Source organism: Pelophylax lessonae (genome assembly GCF_965119305.1).
Source record: "Pelophylax lessonae genome assembly, chromosome: 4".
NCBI lineage: Eukaryota > Metazoa > Chordata > Amphibia > Anura > Ranidae > Pelophylax > Pelophylax lessonae.
In genome coordinates, this window is record NC_138771.1 from 145,644,105 (window position 1) to 145,664,174 (window position 20,070).

The window sequence follows — 20,070 nt, forward strand, 5'->3', positions numbered from 1 at the left end:
TTAAATTATGGACACTATATATTATATTTTGGATATGCACTATATATTTTGATATGCACTTTTTATGAATGTTTTCACAATTTTTTATGTATATGCTTAAGCACAATTGTACAGATATTTAAAAGCAGCGCTGCAAACACTGGTTAATGACACTTTTAAAAGAGCAATAGCACTTTTTCTTGCAGCAAGCAGCTTGCACAGATTTAAATTATTTAAATCATTCTATTTAAACTAGTTTATGTGTTTGCACACAAATTAGAGCACTCTAATCACTTAGATTTTAATACCACAAGCGCGAGGTTTCCTAGTTTCACAGTCCCTATCAGTGCCTCACATGTAATTTCACATGTAATACACATCAAAAGGAAAATAAGGCATATATCTTTTTCAAAACTTAGCAGGGATGGTGGAACCCATCTACAGATATTTGCCATACAATTTAACTTACAGTGCCTTGCGAAAGTATTCGGCCCCCTTGAACTTTGCGACCTTTTGCCACATTTCAGGCTTCAAACATAAAGATATAAAACTGTAATTTTTTGTGAAGAATCAACAACAAGTGGGACACAATCATGAAGTGGAACTAAACTTATTGGATATTTCAAACTTTTTTACCAAATAAAAAACCTAAAAAATTGGGCGTGCAAAATTATTCAGCCCCTTTACTTTCAGTGCAGCAAACTCTCTCCAGAAGTTCAGTGAGGATCTCTGAATGATCCAATGTTGACCTAAATGACTAATGATGATAAATAGAATCCACCTGTGTGTAATCAAGTCTCCGTATAAATGCACCTGCACTGTGATAGTCTCAGAGGTCCGTTTAAAGCGCAGAGAGCATCATGAAGAACAAGGAACACACCAGGCAGGTCCGGGATACTGTTGTGGACAAGTTTAAAGTCGGATTTGGATACAAAAAGATTTCCTAAGCTTTAAACATCCCAAGGAGCACTGTGCAAGCGATAATATTGAAATGGAAGGAGTATCAGACCACTGCAAATCTACGAAGACCTGGCCGTCCCTCTAAACTTTCAGCTCATACAAGGAGAAATGAAAGGTAAAATATACAAAGTATATTTCCCACGCCATGTGGAGAGACCTATGGGTTTGTGATGACCTAATCAATTAATTAATCAAATAAATGTGATTCGCAGCTGCTATAGTAAAGTGCGAGTGCTCAAAGTATGAAGTAATCAATAAATATATGATTACCTATAGCGCTTGCTTAAAATTGAATTGATACCAATATTAATAAATTACATATAAATCCCGTGATATGATGCAAATGATAAATAATTTAAAATGGTGCTGAGATAAGATTGCAATAAATATAAGATATTGTGATAAAAAATATATATCAAATATATAAAACAAATAGTGCAAATTGTATCATTCACAAAAATTATCCTTAAAGTTCATGTGCAAATAATAAGTTCATGTGCAATTGAGATTAAAATGCAAATAAAGATTGAAAACAAAGTAGTGGCTTCTTAGCAAAAAAAGTCCAAAGATAAAGTGATTAGTGCTTGGTGCTTTGTGATAGGTTATTCACTTTTTCCCTAGTGTCCCTTCTAGTGTTTCACCGTGACAAAGGTAGATGAAATTCACACTCACCAGATCGCGGGGGTCCTATATGTCTTATGACACTAGGACCGTACGTGCTTTAGTGACCCCCCTCTGGGTCAGGGTACGTTCCCTCCAGGCAGATATCCTTCTTTGCAGTAACACTCCTCCTGCTGATCACTGCTTACTTGGGAGCACATTTCTCCCAAGTAAGCAGTGATCAGCAGGAGGAGTGTTACTGCAAAGAAGGATATCTGCCTGGAGGGAACACTAGAAGGGACACCAGGGAAAAAGTGAATAACCTATCACGAAGCACCAAGCACTAATCACTTTATCTTTGGACTTTTTTTTGCTAAGAAGCCACTACTTTGTTTTCAATCTTTATTTGCACTTAAATCTCAATTGCACATGAACTTATTATTTGCACATGAACTTTAAGGATCATTTTTGTGAATGATACAATTTGCACTATTTGTTTTATATATTTGATATATATTTTTTTATCACAATATCTTATATTTATTGCAATCTTATCTCAGCACCATTTTAAATTATTTATCATTTGCATCATATCACGGGATTTATATGTAATTTATTAATATTGGTATTAATTCAATTTTAAGCAAGCGCTATAGGTAATCATATATTTATTGATTACTTCATACTTTCATACAAGGAGAAGACTGATCAGAGATGCAGGCAAGAGGCCCATGATCACTCTGGATGAACTGCAGAGATCTACAGCTGAGGTGGGAGACTCTGTCCGTAGGACAACAATCAGTCGTATACTGCACAAATCTGGCCTTTATGGAAGAGTGGCAAGAAGAAAGCCATTTCTTAAAGATATCCATAAAAAAGTGTAGTTTAAAGTTTGCCACAAGCCACCTGGGAGACACACCAAACATGTGGAAGAAGGTGCTCTGGTCAGATGAAACCAAAATCAAACTTTTCGGCAACAATGTAAAACGTTATGTTTGGCGTAAAAGCAACACAGCTCATCACCCTGAACACACCATCCCCACTATCAAACATGGTGGTGGCAGCATCATGGTTTGGGCCTGCTTTTCTTCAGCAGGGACAGGGAAGATGGTTAAAATTGATGGGAAGATGGATGGAGCCAAATACAGGACCATTCTGGAAGAAAATCTGATGGAGTCTGCAAAAGACCTGAGACTGGGACGGAGATTTGTCTTCCAACAAGACAATGGTCCAAAACATAAAACAAAATCTACAATGGAATGGTTCACAAATAAACATATCCAGGTGTTAGAATGGCCAAGTCAAAGTCCAGACCTGAATCCAGTCGAGAATCTGTGGAAAGAATTGAAAACTGCTGTTCACAAACGCTCTTCATCCAACCTCACTGAGCTCTAGCTGTTTTGCAAGGAGGAATGGGCAAAAATTTCAGTCTCTCGATGTGCAAAACTGATAGAGACATACCCCAAGCGCATTACAGCTGTAATCGCAGCAAAAGGTGGCGCTACAAAGTATTAACTTAAGGGGGGCTGAATAATTTTGCACGCCCAATTTTTCAGTTTTTTATTTGTTAAAAAAGTTTGAAATATCCAATAAATTTTGTTCCACATCATGATTGTGTCCCACTTGTTGTTGATTCTTCAAAAAAAATTACAGGTTTATACCTTTATGTTTGAAGCCTGAAATGTGGCAAAAGATCGCAAAGTTCAAGGGGGGTGAATACTGTCGCAATGCACTGTACATCAAACTGTCCAGGGCCGTATAGTGAAAAGCGGAATCCTGAGGAATATGGTGTTCAAGGGAAAGATATCTGTTCACTGGAATGGCCATTTTACCTGCACTATATGCCCAGTTTATTAGTATTAACATGATATCATTAATTTACCTTAGACAGGTTTATATTTTGAATTTTAAAGAGAGGGTTGAGCTTAAATCCATTGGGTGACGTTTGGAGATTGTGTGTGTATATATATATATATATATATATATATACACACATACATACATACACACACACAGTATTGTGTACACACAGCCACAAGGGGACAAGATCACCAGAGGTAGTTCCTATAGCAGGATCATGTAATTAGGGTTGAGAGCCCAACTGCTGACCTCCTTTGAAAAATAACCAAAACATATCTAAAAACATCTATGGTAATGCAATACATTATAAAGAAAATTACTGAGCTCATCCCTCTTAGTAAAATGTATAATTTCTGTTGAATTTCTCCTTTTTAATACTTGGCAATACATTTTCAAACCGAATGTTCACATCCACTAGAGAGCAGCATTAGTACGTTGTGAATTTTTCCACTGTGTTTCATATTATGAAAGTTACAAGAATCAATTTTCTGGGAGACCATTCTAATGCAAGATTTATTTATTTTTTAAGGTAACAAATGTGTTATTTTGCATCACAAAACTGTAGGGAGATCTTAACTTTGAGATTTGGAAACTAACCGATTAGCACTGATGTTGTAGTCCAGGTTTAAGGTTTTATTTTTTTTATTATTAAAATATGCATGGTTTTATTTATAATAAGCATTTGTATGTGACACAGTGGTCTCTGCCATGCAAATAAAAATGGGTATTATTTCAGAGATTAAGGACACAAGGAAATTATGATGGTACTCAATTATATTTCACCAGCACAACACCCGAGGGCAGTACTTGTCTATTATGTTTTTGTAATATGGTCGAAGAATCTCCACATCCGGCATTTCCTCAGTCTTTGTGTAGAGGTCAAACTTACTGCAGGAAACACACAAGCAAAACATATGTTAAACATACAGGAGCAAAACAAAAAGTGTGACATTCAGCTCAATTGATAAATAGCCTAAGGCCCCGTTCACACCTAAGCAGAGCGATTTTAAGGCATTTTTATTATTTTATTTAAATTGGAGTTTTGCAAGAATATTCTGAGCGTTATTAATACAAGCATTTTACATGTGTATTCAAATTTCATGTGTTTTTATTTTGGCTAAAAGAAAGCATTATGGGGAGGAGATTAGGGGTAGAGGGCTGTTTTGCCAGAAAACATGCGACAAAACGCATGTAAAATGTGAACTCTTGTTGAGAGTCTATGGGACCAATCTGCCTAAAAGAAGCTCATGTACTTTTTAAGCGACAAGCGTTTGGCTACAGGCAACAAAATGCTCAGATGTGAACTAGGGCCATTGAAATGAAAGCGATTTTGTTTGCTGAGCGTATAAGAGCTACAGGTAGAAAATCGCTCAGGGATGCAAATAGGAGGGAAAAGTCTTCATAAGTGCAGTGTCACTTCTATAGAAAAATTGACATACACCGCCCGAAAAAACAAATGTCTGAGAGTCTGCACAAAAGTTTATTTGGATCTTGGATGTACACTCACTGGATATATGTAGGGACTCTGCCTTAAAACTTAACTGTGGGATAAAAATAAACAAACCCATGCAATGGGGGTCACACTAGGGGTCCACAGTACAGGAGCCCAGCACACAGCACTGTTTTTTTTCACAGAACTTAATTGAAATGTCCTGTGACATATGAATACAGTTCACGTCACTGCTGCGGTTTGGTGGTGTAGTGCTAACTGCCCTCATTAGAAACAATATATTTTCTCTTGTCTTGTATCGTGGCTTCACTGGGCAAGCATGCCCAGCACAGTCCACGACACTTGGGGTTGATAACCCCTAAGAAGATGTGTCCCTAGTTTTTTTTTGTGTATTTTTTTTTTTTTTGGGTAACTTTATTACATTTTTTTCCTTTGTTAACAACAAACAAAGACAAAAGAAAACGTGTCCAGAAAGGCGCAGCACCAAGACACAGCTCGGAACAATACAGAACAGAATAAAAATATCAGATTATCCATACATGACAATACCAGATGGTGTATTAGGGACCAAAAATGGAATGTCCCCTCTCAGGACATAACATAGAAAACACAATATCACATAAAATTAAAAATGCACAAAATACTTTGCAGCCAACAGAAATGGGTTATGAACGTAGAGTTACTGTACATAACATTAACCTGGAGCAACTGTATCATTGGAATCCAGCCAGGGAGACCTAAAGAGGAAGTAAACTTCCATCTTTAGGTTTTACCTATAGGTAAGCCTATATTAAGGCTTACCTATAGGTAGTGTAAATATCTCCTAAACGTGCACCATTTAGGAGATATTTACTGAGCTAGCAGCCAGTTACGCCACTGGCGCATGTGCTCTGAAGGAACGGCCACCCGTGCCATTTCTTCAGAGCAGTGTGCTGTGACTGCTGGCTCCCGCATGCATCGGGGCTCTAGCCAGTCACAAAGCCGGAGCTGCGAACCTGGAAGGAAGATCGGGTAGAGATGGATGCTGCCTTTAGCGATGGCATCGCTGGAACACTTTGTTTTCAGGTAAGTTTAACATAATGTGGTAGTATTCGATGCATACTAGCATATTATGTCTTTGCCTTGGAGGTAAGAAAAAAAAAAGTACAGCGGTTTACAACCACTTAACTTTAGTAAATTTCTTGGGGCAGCCTTGCGCTTCGTAAGCTAGTTTATACATAGGCATAGCTTGGTTAACAAGATTAAGACATAGGGGTAAGTAAGGTGGGACCTGAGACCTCAAGTACATGAGTATTAACTTTTTGGCATAGAAAAACAGTAAACGTTTTAGTGTATTCGTCCCAGTAGGGAGAGTATGCACCCCCCCCACATAAACCAGTAAACTTTGTAGTGGATTACAGATATTGGGAATCTGAAGAGTTGTACTAGTAAAATCTGTAACCTCAGACCAGTAAGCTCAGATATGTGGGCACTCTCAGTCCATATGGTAAGATGAACCTATCATTCCAGAGCATTTAGTACAAGCAGGAGAGGGAGTCTGCCCATCTTGCAAAGAATACAGTATAAGGGGTATATTAATAGCGATGGAGGATTTTTGTTTGCAGGATCTTATCTTGGGCAGATATAACCATAGGGGATTGTATAGATAAGATTTACTGACACACTTCCTCTGTATGATCAAACCATTTAGCTCTGTAATGCAACAGGGAGGTATAATACGTGGAGGTAAGTTTAGAATGATCTGATTGGGAGAGCAATTGTTCGAGCTTAGAAACTTGGAAGGACAAATTATGAATCCCCGAACTGAGCGGCAGCCGTATAGCGAATCAGTATGTATCTAAAGTAGGCAGTATTAAGTATGTTATGATTACGTTGAAAGTCTGCAAAGGATTTAAAAGACCACATATGATATAATTGTGAAAAAGTTTTAACACCATATCTGGCCCAGAACAACCCCTCCTTTCAGGAATCAAATTCACAGAGCTGCGGATTATGCCACAAGGGAGCATTGGTAGAAAATTTACCAACATCTCCAGTTGCTAACAGATGGGAGGCTTTAAAAACCTGGACCACCAATGAGCATGTGCCAGTTAAGAAGCAAAATAGTAAGTTTGTAAGTTGGGCATAGCTAGACCCTCTTCTGACGGTGGTAACTGTAATGTGTGTCTCTAGCAATTCTAGCAGGTTTAACTGCCCATATGAATGACTGGAGCAAGCAGTCAATGATTGGGAACCATTGTTTGAGAATGTAGACCAGAGAGTTACCTAGAACATTGAGGAAGCGTGGCAAAAAAATCATCTTAAAAATATTAATCCTGCCTAGCAGGTAAAGGGGTAGCTTAGTCCATACCATAAGAGTATGTTTTAATCTATGAATAAGAGGGGAAAGATTATTATCTATTTACTTATGGATGGGTTGTTGAATAAGTACACCTAAGTATCTAAATTTTTTAACAACCTTAAGAGGGCAAGACGTGGGGACATGAGTGGCAGCTGCTGGGTCCAAGGGAAAGATAAAAGACTGGTCCCAGTTCACCTGAAAACTGGAAAAATGTCCAAACTAACATTATAACATGAAGTCATTTGGGAAGAGACGACTGAGGGTCTACCAAATAAATAAGTACATCGTCCACATACAGGGACACTTTTTCTTCCAATCCATTGACCAGTAGGCCAGGAATACCAGGATCAGATCTCAACAGTGCCGCCAAAGGCTCTATGGCCAGGGCAAACAGAAGGGGTGAAAAAGGGCAGCCCTGCCCAGTGCCCCTGGCAACTGAAACAGAAAGTAGCTGAAATATAGTTATTGATGCATAAGTAGGCAAGGGGTTTGGAATATAATAGCTGCACCCATCGAAGAAAGGAGGGCCCAAAACCAAATTTAGCCAAGACCTCCTGCAGTTAGGGCCATTCAACAGAGTTCAATTTTTTGTGAGTATCCAAAGCAACAATTCTAGTGCCCATATGGTCATGAGTGGCCTGCTTTTTTATAAAAAGTCTGCAGAGGTTTAAGGAAGTCGAGCACCCAGGATTAAACCCTGTCTGTCAAAGGTGGCGAGGTGTCCCTAGTTTAATTGCATCTGCTTTATATAGCCAAGTTGTAGCCAGCACAAGCTTTGTTTATTTTACTGTAATTTGCAAGAGTTCCTTAGCTGAGGTTAATTGCTTCTGCCAGATACTATTGACAAAATTCAAGCAGTCTAAGTAAGAAGAATTAATAGCCTGAATTATGAATATTTATCATCACTAGCCGATCCCTAAGGCTCAGTGGTGCAAGCTGGGGAAAGGTGCTAAATATTTGGAAGAACAATCCAGGGTGTTTTTCCTCCTCCGGGCCCTGACCAAGATGAGGATGTACTAAGGAGAGTGTTTCTGTCTTGGACTGTTCCCAGAGAACATCCTGAGCTGGGAGGCTTCTTTGCTGAACCATATCCAGAAAGGCTGTGCGGATGCTTCCACTGGGTAGCTGGAAATAACTCACTGCATACAGAACAAGACTTTGGCTGGTCTTAGAATCCTTAAAGGATAAGTTCACTTTTTGTAACATGTTACATGTTACACCTGAATTTAGGATGTAACGTTACTGAGCAGCAGCTGACCTCTCCACCCTCACTTCCCTTCTCTCCCCGCATTCCCTGTCACTCCTGCCCACACAGCCGTGCCATTTATTTACAGCAATTTGAGAATGATTGAACTCCAAGTCCCTTCTTCCACCGCGGCAGACAGCTTGAAGTTCTAAACAGGGCCGGCGCCACCTGTAAGGCGACCCAGGCAGTCGCCTAGGGCGCAACTCAGTAGAGGGCGCCAGCATCCTGCTTGCTGCCTTCACGGCTTCACCGTCCGCAATGAATATGCCGGCCGGGCGGCGCGCCTGCTCCCCTCTTGCCGTGCTAACCACCTTGTGTCGGCTCGGCGGCGCCCTCTCGGCTCGGCTGCGTGCGTCATCATCATCATTCACGTCTGTGTGACACAGACAGGCAGCGTAAGTCTCCTGTCCTGGCTGGCCCCAGCGTCTGAAAGCTCTGCAGCGGTGGCCGCGCATGCGCACTAGGTTCCCCTGCCCTGCCGATGACGTCACCCGGTGGAGGAGACGGGTGGAGGAGACGGGTGGAGGAGATGGGAGGAGGGGGCGGGCGGGACACATCACATCCAGCCCAGGACAGCGGGAAGGGACATTTTGAATCTGCACAAGAAAGCAAGGACCCCAGACCAGTCCCCAGATCCAGGAAGAAGATCCAGGAGAAGAGGACCTGTCTGACCCAGTGCTGGTGCCACTTGAAGTGAACACATATAAAAACATGGTTTATGGTAAGTGAAAATTGGCATTTTAAATGGGTATATTCAGTGAGGGAGGGGCTACATTACATTTATCCTGGGGATGGAATATAATTTTTTTATTGTGGCTGTTTTTTATTGAAAAAAATCTTCTCTACTTCTCTTGTGCTCCCAATTTGTATTCTGCCTAGTGCCGGTTCACATTATTGCGGCTGCGGAGATCGCATGTAATTCGGAGCGCACTGCTCCTTCATTACATGTGATCTCCTGTGCGGATGCGAATTCAGCCATACACTTTGTATGGCTGAATTTGCAGTGCATCCGCACAAAAGACGCACAGGACCCTTTTTTCAGCCGCATCAGGATTGGATCGCACAGTGGTTCACACTTGTGCGATCCGATCCTGTGCGAACTGTCAGATCGCACTGCGATATGCGATCAAACTGGGGGTGTCGTTAACATTTAATTGACACCCCCTGCGTATCGCATATGGCAGTGTGAACTGCCAGGGGTGCGGATGCGATGCGGGAACAGGCTGCGAATTCACAGCCTTCCCGCATCGCACAAGTGGGAACCGAGCCACTGCCATATGCGATACGCAGGGGGTGTCAATTAAATGTTAACGACACCCCCAGTTTGATCGCATATCGCAGTGCGATCTGACAGTTCGCACAGGATCGGATCGCACAAGTGTGAACCACTGTGCAATCCGATCCTGATGCGGCTGAACAAAAGGGTCCTGTGCCAGGGCGGTTCACATTTGTGCGATCACAGAGATCGCATGTAATTCGGAGCGCACTGCTCCTAAATTACATGCGATCTCTGTGCGGTGCAAATTTCAGCCATACAGTTTGTATGGCTGAATTTGCACCGCATCCGCACCCAACACGCACAGGACCCTTTTTTTTTTTATCCACAGCAGAATTGGATCGCATAGTGGTTCACACTAGTGCGATCCGATTCTGTGCGAACTTGCAGATCGCACTGCGATATGCGATCTGATCTGGGGGTGTCGTTAACTTTCAATTGACACCCCCAGCGTATCGCATATGGCAGTGTGTACGTTGTATTGCACTTTCAGAATGTTTATGTATTAAACTATTAAAATTTGCATTTTATTTTACATTATGTTTTTTTGTGCTTTTGGGGGGGGCAGCAAATTTTATTTTGCCTAGGGCGCCAAAAATCCTTGCACCGGCCCTGGTTCTAAATGAACTAGGAGAGTGCTGATGAGCACCCTCAGCGTTCAATGACTGTACCAACACTTCAGTAACTGCCCTTGTGGGAGGTACGGGCAGACAGCTGTACTGAGTGTCTGCAAGAGCCTGACATTGCATCTGCAACCCATTGATCCTGAGTGCAATGCTTTGCAGGCTGCAGTGTAAAACAAAATAATAAATGCGCATATTTTCTTTACCTGTAAAATCATGTGCATTTGTTATGTTCTTATAAAAGGTGAACTTATCTTTTAACTCAGTAAAACAAAAGCCAGATACAAGAATCTGAGGTTTGGAAACTGAAATTCACCCAGCTATATTGTGTGTGTATTCCAGAAAAGATTAGTGCTGCTCAGCACCCTGCTCCTGCGCTCAGAACCTGGTCCTCAGGCTGCCTCTATCTCGGAACTTGTACTTATACTTGGCATCCACTATGGCTGGCTTTGCTGCCCTCTACGACCGGGGTGGTCGACCAGACACTGTAAATACAAAACAAAGAAAGGGCGCACCAGCCTAGCGCATTATCCTCAGCGAGTTTTATTGATAGTAAAAGGGTAAAAATCAGCTACTCAAAAACATACGTGAAAGTCAAGCATTTCAATTCCATAGAGCAGCATCTTTACAGGAGTCCAATATCCTGAGCAGGGTTCTGAGGAAGAGGCACGACCTCGAAACGCGTCAGCCCTCCGCTTTTATGAGATATTGGACTCCTGTAAAGATGCTGCTCTATGGAATTGAAATGCTTGACTTTCTCGTATGTTTGTGAGTAGCTGATTTTTACCCTTTTACTATCGATAAAACTCGCTGAGGATAATGCGCTAGGCTGGTGCGCCCTTTCTTTGTTTTGTATTTACAATATTGTGTGTGTGCCTGAGGCTTGCTGCACAGTTTTTTTCAATAAGAGATGTGCTGTTCTTTTTTTTCAGATGCCATGTTCCTCTAACACTCTCTCCCCTGAGTTGGCAATACAACTACAAAAACAACTAAAGTGACTTCTACCCTTCGACGAATCATGAGAATGAATGTGGCCTAGAGCTATAGGAAAGTATATAAACTGGGGTTTCAGAGATGTACAACTGCTAAACCACCTTGTAGGTTTTTCCTCATTACCTATAGAGGGGTAATGCGCGCACACATGTGTACTATAGTTCCACTGGGTAGGCCATTTTTTGCTTCACATTCTTAAATCCTTACTAATTACATAGAATATTTCGAACATCTGAGCTTGTTGAAAACATTCATTCATGTTTTTTTTTTATCCTACACAGCATCCTAAAGACTTACTTGAACTCTCTAACCCAAGGCAGCATCTTTTGGTCCTTCTCATTGCAGAGGTGCTGGTAATCCCCTCCGGTGTGCCAGGGGTAAAAGGAATGGAACCTGATCATGTACATTCCCTGAAAAGTCAGACAACAGGTCAGAGAATAGTTCCAGTTTGTGTAAAGGTAGCACAATTTTTGTATGCTGTTTTCAGTTTAAGGTGTTAGTTCACCTTCACTAAAAATCTGCCTATGCAGATGAGGGACATCTGTAGATGACAATTAACACTGTTACTGTGACCAAAATTAAATAATACACTTGCTATAAGTGCAGGACATTTATGTACCTCTTGAAGCCTGACCTGAAAAGTCCCAGGGCATTGCTAAGTGAGGCCTAGCTATTACTATTCACCATCAATGGAGCAAGCTCTTTTTCTGATATAAACCTCCTCACATGTGTTTTCTCTCCAATGATGCACTAGCTCTGAGCTCACTCCTGTGATGGTGAAGATGAACAGTAATAGCTAGGCCTAGCCTAGCAATGTCCTGAAATTTTTCAGGTCAGGTTTTTTGAGATATGTAAATGGCTTACATCTATAGCATGGGCATTATTCAATTTTAGTCAAAGCTGTCGTCCCTGCCAGGAGAACACAGTGATTACTGCTATCAGCTATAACCGCTGGCAGAGGCATAACTAGAACCTATAGGGCCCCAGTGCAAGAAACCATGAAGGGCCCCCCTCCCCCGGCCCTCGACCGGGGCCCATTCCACAAATTCCAGGGCCCTTTACTCCCATTGTGGGACCCTTTACTGTGATCCCTCAACTGGCCACCTTCCTGCTGAGTTGGAGTTCCCCCACATTGGTGGAACACCAGAGCCTAGTCGCAAGTGCGACCTTTGCAACTCTGATAGTTCCGCCACTGGTGTCAGCAGTTTTTTATTTTTGATGTTTTATTTTTTTACCATATTATTATTATCACCTTATTTTCCTGCGTATAAGACGACTGGGCGTATAAGACGACCCCCCTACTTTTCAAGTTAAAACACAGGTTTTGGGCTATACTCGCCATATAAGACTACCCTCCTTCCGAAGCAAAGCAAGGCAGCACCATATACCATATACACCGAGCATAAAAATCCCAAAGGTAATTAAATAAGTGTAATCTATGAAAGCCCTGGCTGTCTGTGCCCTATTCATCTGTAAGGTACCGTAAGTACCGTAAATGTATTCTCTTATAAATCTCCAAGGTATTGTAAGTAAGTATTACCAGTAGATGTATAATCTGTCAAGTCGCTGGCTGTGTGGGAATCCTGTACCGATATACCGTTTGTACCGTAGCTTCGGCTACATATAGTATACCACACTGAGCCAATCACAGTGAGCGATGTATTCTATTATTGAATGCAAAGCCTGCTCGGATTGGCGGATTTAGGGAGAGTAACATAATCCCGCCTCTCTGACTCCGCCAATCCAAGCAGGCTTTGCATTCAATAATAGAATACATCGCTCACCGTGATTGGCTCAGCGCGGTATACTACGTAGCCGAAGCTATTGTACAGTATACAGGTACAGAATTCCCACATAGCCAGCGCCTTGAGAAGATTATACATCCACCAGTAATACGTTTACCTGCAATATCTTTGGAGATTTATAAGAGAATACATTTATGGTACTTACGGTACCTTGCTGATGAATAGGGCACAGACAGCCAGCGTTTTCATAGATTACACTTACTTAATTACCTTTTGGGATTTTTATACTTGGTGGGAGATTTTTTTGAGGTTCAAAAGTCGTCTTATTCGCCGGAAAATACGGTAATATTATTAATTTTATTTTTACAAAATTATTTTTTACTTATTTTTTTGGACCCCAGTTGGAGGGCTTTGGTGATATATCAAACATCAGTGGTTGCAGGAAAGAAAATCATTTTGTTTATGGCCTGCCTTAAACTTTATAGCGGAAGTAAACCCACCTATCTAACTGTTTTAAAAAACAGTTACATTTCCGACACATGCCAGAAATGTAACACTCCAATTGGTTGTGCTGTCAAACCATCCAATGGCTGGTGTCATAACTGATCACATGCAGCATCATTGGCAGTTGAAGAATAAACAGAGGCCAAGATGGCAGCTTCCTTGCCTGAAAATGATAGAAGGGTTTACTTGCCTTTACCAGACACTCAGCCATGATTTGGACACACCCTTACCTCTTCTGGAATGGTACATTGGTTAAACTTCAGAACTCTATACAGGTATTCTAAAGAAAAGCAAATGGCAAAAAAATGAGAAAGTGCATTTAAAACAGTATTATGCAGAAATCAAAATACTAGGAACACGATTGTATATTTGCATTAAGATAGTTTTCCACCACCCATTGAATTGTGGACAAGTCACATTCCCTGTAATAAAATACTGTATCCCTGCTTCTACAATCCCCTTGTTTTACTTGCTCAGCAGCCACAAATAGAGATGAAGAGTCACTTTTGAACTCATTTAGCTTCTGAAGCTATTCAAACAAAGCACTTGAAAGCTTGATGCATGCTTTATGCTTCTTGCATCTCTTTCCATTGCATTGTGTTGCATCACTTTGCATTCAAAAGCCCATAGAGTTTAATGTGGATTGTAAGGTTTGCATCGTTCTCTTAAAGCAATGCTGTTTGATCATAAAATCATGGATATTAGTGCATTACTTAGGATTAATAAAAATGTTTGTTTTACATTCACATCAATGATAGTATGCCTCACTTTAGCAGTTACCTCACTATACAGTATTTGCACTGCCTTTACTAATTCTTATCTATTTTAGACATAAAAATGGTAGAAGTAAATTACCATCATGGCCCCAGGACATGAGGACATTCTCCAAACCGCAGTTAGGCTCATAGATTCCGAAATCAGTGCTGTGCAAAAAAAGCAGTTTTGGTTACTAAACCAGAAAACCCGAGCTAGGTAAACAAACCCTAAAATAATATAAAACAATATCACCATTGCTGCTGTTAATAAACAATAACTAGTGCATCATAAACCACAGTGCAAATATAGAAGTGTATATTTACAGCATATACATCACACAGCAGCTCTAGAACCTGGCTGTCTGAGCCTAGGGGAGACCAGCCTGAGGCCATGATTTGCTAAACTATCACAGGATACATGAGATGTGATATCTTCCCTCTAACCAGACACAGTCTGATAGACCCATATGCAATATTGCTAAGGGGTCCACATTATCTGGTAATTTTAAGCACAAGTGAAGAGCACAGTTCACTGCATATATACCGAGTATATAGAAGTTTTGAGGCACTCCAGCACTTTCTTAGATCAATATTGGAAACTTTTATGGACTTTCACTTGGCCCTTGCTTGTATTAGCAATTAGTATGAAGTTTCACTTGAAACATATTGTTACTTATTTGTTATTGAGTTTATTTGCCCTGTTTTGCGCTGTCGTTTATGATGCACTAGTTTTGGTTACCGATGGAAAGATTAAAATCAAACTCCAGTTTAAGCAAAGTAATTGTTTCTAATGGCAGACCTTTAGAGACCTCTAAATATAACACCATTGTTTCGGAAGATGAAAAAACTGCTACTATGCACCGATTGCCTAAAACATACAACCAATATCATTTGTTTTTTATGATCACCCAGTTTTCAGATCAGTAGGGAACATGCCATGTCTTTGCCCACCCCAACTATTGACAGCTATGACATGCTGAGTTGTGGCTACACACAGCTCCTGTTTGAATCCATCACATGTTTGTGAGTGTTATTCGCTTAGGGACCCTATATATGGCAAATGTCTTTGTCCAGAGTTTGTTAGGTTTCCCAAATCATAGCAGAGTTCTATTATGTGGTCTGTCTAAATGCAAACAGCTGAGTCGCTAAAGGGCTTCAAATGACAGTTTCGAGTATTGATGACATATTGATCATCAGTAAAAATTTGGGAGTACATTTTGAAAGAATCGGAATCTTTCATATTTTCTTTACTGTACCTATATACTGTACATACAAAGCAGCCTTGACACAGGCTTATGCATAGGCAACATGATCTTAAACAGACTCGGCAAAACACGATTAAACCAAATGTACCTGGTAAATGATCCCACTATGTGGTATAAACTGCTTTAGAGACTAATTAGTAAGAGTTAAAATAGGCAAGAAAAACCAATACCCTTAAAGTGGATGTAAACTTTCACATATACCCAGTGAAGTGAACAGCCTCAGATGATACACAGAGATGAAACAAACCCCCCTACATAAGATTTACTCGTATATCTGCTGTCTTCCCCTTTCTATACTCTTTAGAAAGTGCAGATTGTGTCAAAAATCTTTCTTTCTCTTTTAGCAGCACATAGGGGTGGGTGGGGATACTGGATTTACACTGTGTGAGAGCTGATTGGAGGCACATAGGCAGAGGAAGGAAGGAACATACAGAGCAGTATTCTGAATAGACAAGCCCAGTGCCTATCTCCATCTAAGCTCCCGTCCCGACACAAATTTTCAGCTAATGTTATCTCTTGTGTCTGAGAACTTGTCAGAAGTGACTCATGCTGATAACAGAGGAACGGAGTACCAGACGGAAATGAGACTTAGAGCTTTGAAGAGAGATACGTAAATACCACATATATATGGGCTTAGTTCAACTTTCATGAATTGGGTTTACATCCACTTTAACTAACAATATATGTGGAACATCAATTATGTCACAAATAATCTACAGTAGTTCAATGAGATACAGAAAAAAATGTACACACAGATGAAAACGAGAAGTGAGCACCAAACACAAACGTACATAAATATAAATGTGTTGCGCTAATATATTGTATTTATACAATGTGTAGCGCTAACCCTAAATTAAAATGAATAATCATTGAGAAATTAATACAAAATAAACACTGTGCAAACCACATACACAATCAATAACTGTGATGAAGTGATATATTAATATCGTCCAATGGAGACAAGCGTATCCAGCATAGCAAGGCAAAGAGATGTCCAAAACGAAAGCCGCGGCATTCCGCGATCACATAGACGTGACGTCACAACGCCCCCTGAACGGCGGCTCTGCATGTGATCGCGGGACGCCACGGTTTTCGTTTTGGACATCTCTTTGCCTTGCTATGCTTGATACGCTTGTCTCCGTTTTTATCATGTAAGTATAACTTTTAAATTAATGGGCTTAATTTTTAGACAATATTACGTTAATTGTGTCTCTCCTTTTCATCCCTGCAACCATGCTTTAATCTGATGGTGCTGATATTATGAGAACTTGTGGTCCGGTGATTCATCAGCTGGTTTACTTCACCTAAATGTGTATGGCACTTGATACCTGGTATTTATTTAAAGATTTGCATAATCTGATCATTATGATGGGAGTCGGATACTGAAGGTGAGAGTTCACTCAAAAAGAGAGGCAAAGGACCCTCATGGAGAGCACTTCTTGAACATATTTTGCATAAGGGTTTTGATTGGACCACTCCGTACACTCCGTTTGGATGTTATATTTATTTATTTAGTCACATTACTGTTTTTTGCACAAGTCTGTCTTATTTATATAATAATGTAGACCAGCCTTTCTCAACCTTCTGAACACAGAGGAACCCTTAAAATGCACTCAAGAAACCCCTGTAATACTGTATATATTATATCTATAGCTCATTGTACATTAGTGTAATGATCAGTGGGAAAAATGGTTCTTACGTTTTTGGTCAATGGGAAGAATCCTCCCCTTACAAATCACTAAATAGATGAGTGGTGTCAGTGGGAACTTATCTGTAAAGCAGAATTTGTTCATTGCTCAAGGAACCCCTAGCAACCTTTAAAGGAACCCTGGTTGACAAAGGTTGATCTAGATATTCGCATATGCAGAATATCTGAATTTTATGGTGTAGTAATAAATATGTTTGTCACCTTTTCTGCACTTTGCATGGCCTAACTTATACCATGTAGACCTGCATTCAATCTAAAGGATTTGTGTATTACTAGAATGTTACCAGTGTAGTAAACTGAAAGAGGATGAATAAAGGGCCTTGTTGCAGCACTCTGATTTTTTAACACTATGATTTCTACTTACCTGTACACTGGGTTCCTTGTGTCTGGATTGTCTTTAAAGGTTGTATCACTATACACAATGGATTTCTGAAATTTACAGCCAACTGGAAAAGTATCTCCAACAACAGCCCACTGCAAAGAAGAAAGATCAGCTTGTTTCCCATTGACTGCATGGCACTGACATAATTTTATGTATACTTCTGTAGCACCCTCGTCGGTAGGTGCTAGAAGAGAGGATATCGTTTTTGGATCTTTTCTGCTTACCAGAGAGATTACCAGGTAAATTTAGTTAGTGAGATCTGCTCATGGTGCTCAGGTGCAGCTCAGTTTGTCTGAAGTATTTCATACTGGTCCAATAGGGAGGCATATTGGACAGTGGGAGGAAAACTGACAAACAAGTACACAGACATCTACTACAGCCCTGGTGATTGGCAGAGGACAGTGCCTCGGGGCATGCTTGGGTACTGTATAAATGCAAAGGGCACATGTGCTCGGGGTCTTTCAGCTGGAAAGCAGGGTCCCGGAGGGAGGGGGCAGCTGCCCCTCCTCTGTTGAAGCTGCCATGGGCCCTCAGGTGGTCGACCTGAGGGCCGGAGAGTCAGAGAGGAGCAGGACCCAGATATCCTGCAGAGCTGACTGGAAGGGAGACATGGGAAAGGATCTGATTCTGCCTACAGGGAGTACAGATCTGTGTCGTGGGGCCTGTCCTAACAAGACTACTAGAAGAGTCAGTGGACGGGTGTCAGTCAAGGGGAAGCTAGAGAGTGTCCTGAAGATAATGTAGTTGCATCAAGTCTGTTGCTACAGAGAGCAAGAGGACTTAATTATTGAGTAACTCAACCACACCCCCCATCTTCTCCTGTGGATGGGGAGGGGGGGGGGTTGCACACACTGCAGCAAATGGGTGTAGGAGGGTCTTAAATGTCCATTAAATACCAGGAATGTGGTTTGTACAGAGTGCAGGGTTTAGGAGGGTGCTATGTACAGTGTGCAGAGGTCAGGAGTGCACTTTGTACAGAGTGTAGGGTTCAGGAGGGTGTTATGTAAATAGTGCAGGGTTCAGTAGGGAGCTATGTACAGAGTGTAGGGTTCAGGAGGGTGCAACATGTAGAGTGCAGGGTTCAGGAGGGTGCAACGTGTAGAGTGCAGGGTTCAGGAGGGTGCTACGTGTAGAGTGCAGGGTTCAGGAGGGTGCTACATGTAGCGTGCAGGGTTCAGGAGGTTGCTACATACAGATTTCAGGGTTCAGGAGAGTGCTGCATACACAGTCCAGGGTTCAGGAGGGTGCTACGTACAGAGTGCAGGGTTCAGGAGGGTGCTACGAACAGAGTGCAGGGTTCAGAAGGGTGCTACACGTAGAGTGCAGTGTTCAGGAGGGTGCTATGCACAGAGTGCAGAGTTCCTCCCCCAAATCCTAATCCTTGATAGAATTTTCTTCTAAAACAAGTCCACCCTATCACCCCTCCCAGGATAAATCCTTGTCCCCTCCCAACCCCCCACCCCCATCCCCCTTCCTGCACAAATGCCACCATTAATGTTTTTTTTTTCTACCCCTTAAATCTCTTCTACCATTTCCCAACACAGACCTCGATGTAGCAGTGGACATATTCTTCCTCCCAGGCTCCTCCTTATGATTTCTCATAAGAGATGTCAAAGCCTAACCAAAGCTTTTCCAGCTCTAGTGTGACAGAGTAGGCAGTGGTGAGAGAAGCTGTGGGTGCCGACAATCGCATGCTTAACATTAGCTGCGCCCGGGGAGGTTCCGTAGCAGCAGCCAGGACAGGAGCGCTGCCTGTAACTTCTAAATATAGAAGTCTGACTTCTTGGTTTAGAAGTGACAGTAGTGATCAGAATGTACAGGGCAGCCCTGGAGGTGGCGGAACAACGTTTCGGCTGAAAGAAAGCCTTGCTTATAACTATGAGCATAGCTAGATTCACATGTAGTTAGCAGTAGACAACAGCCTTTGCTATCCTCCTACATTCTGTTCTACAGAGACATTAAAATTAACTTGTCATATGAGAAATAGGGGGCTGATATTGCTGCACTCTTTCAGAAATTGCTAGTTGCCTGGATGTCATGCTGTTTAAATGAGTTTAAACTTTTCTACGTCACTGATCTAATATTAGTATGCAGGAAGCAAAGTCAAAACATCTGATGTGATCTTTTTGTAGGAAGTAAGTGACATAAGAAAATAGAAGCTCCTCACCAGCACTGGCGATCATGAACATAGGTATTGACCGGTTCCCTAGGGAATGTAGGTCAGTGGTTACTCATATTCTTCTAGCTGCCCGAAGTATAATTACTCGGCAGTGGAAAGCAACCGAGACACCTGGGGTATCTGAAGTCCTAGACTTGGTCAAAACGAATCTAGCATATGAGAAAGTGCTGGCACACAAAATGGGTAAAGGACAGGAGATTGAAA

The 20,070-nt window shown here is 41.4% G+C and overlaps 1 protein-coding gene across 1 annotated transcript in view; it reads right to left on the bottom strand.

Annotated features, from left to right (window-relative positions):
* Window positions 1-4,050: 4,050 nt before the first annotated feature.
* MIOX (myo-inositol oxygenase) overlaps window positions 4,051-20,070 on the bottom strand; it is a 56,102-nt gene continuing 40,082 nt past the window's right edge. The window contains exons 6-10 of the mRNA XM_082256965.1: window positions 17,670-17,779; window positions 14,433-14,500; window positions 13,808-13,857; window positions 11,626-11,738; window positions 4,051-4,287 (exon numbers count right to left, since the gene is read on the bottom strand). Of these exons, the coding sequence (XP_082113091.1) occupies window positions 4,179-4,287; window positions 11,626-11,738; window positions 13,808-13,857; window positions 14,433-14,500; window positions 17,670-17,779 (450 nt within the window). The 3' untranslated portion in view covers window positions 4,051-4,178. The remainder of the gene's footprint in view (window positions 4,288-11,625; window positions 11,739-13,807; window positions 13,858-14,432; window positions 14,501-17,669; window positions 17,780-20,070) is intronic.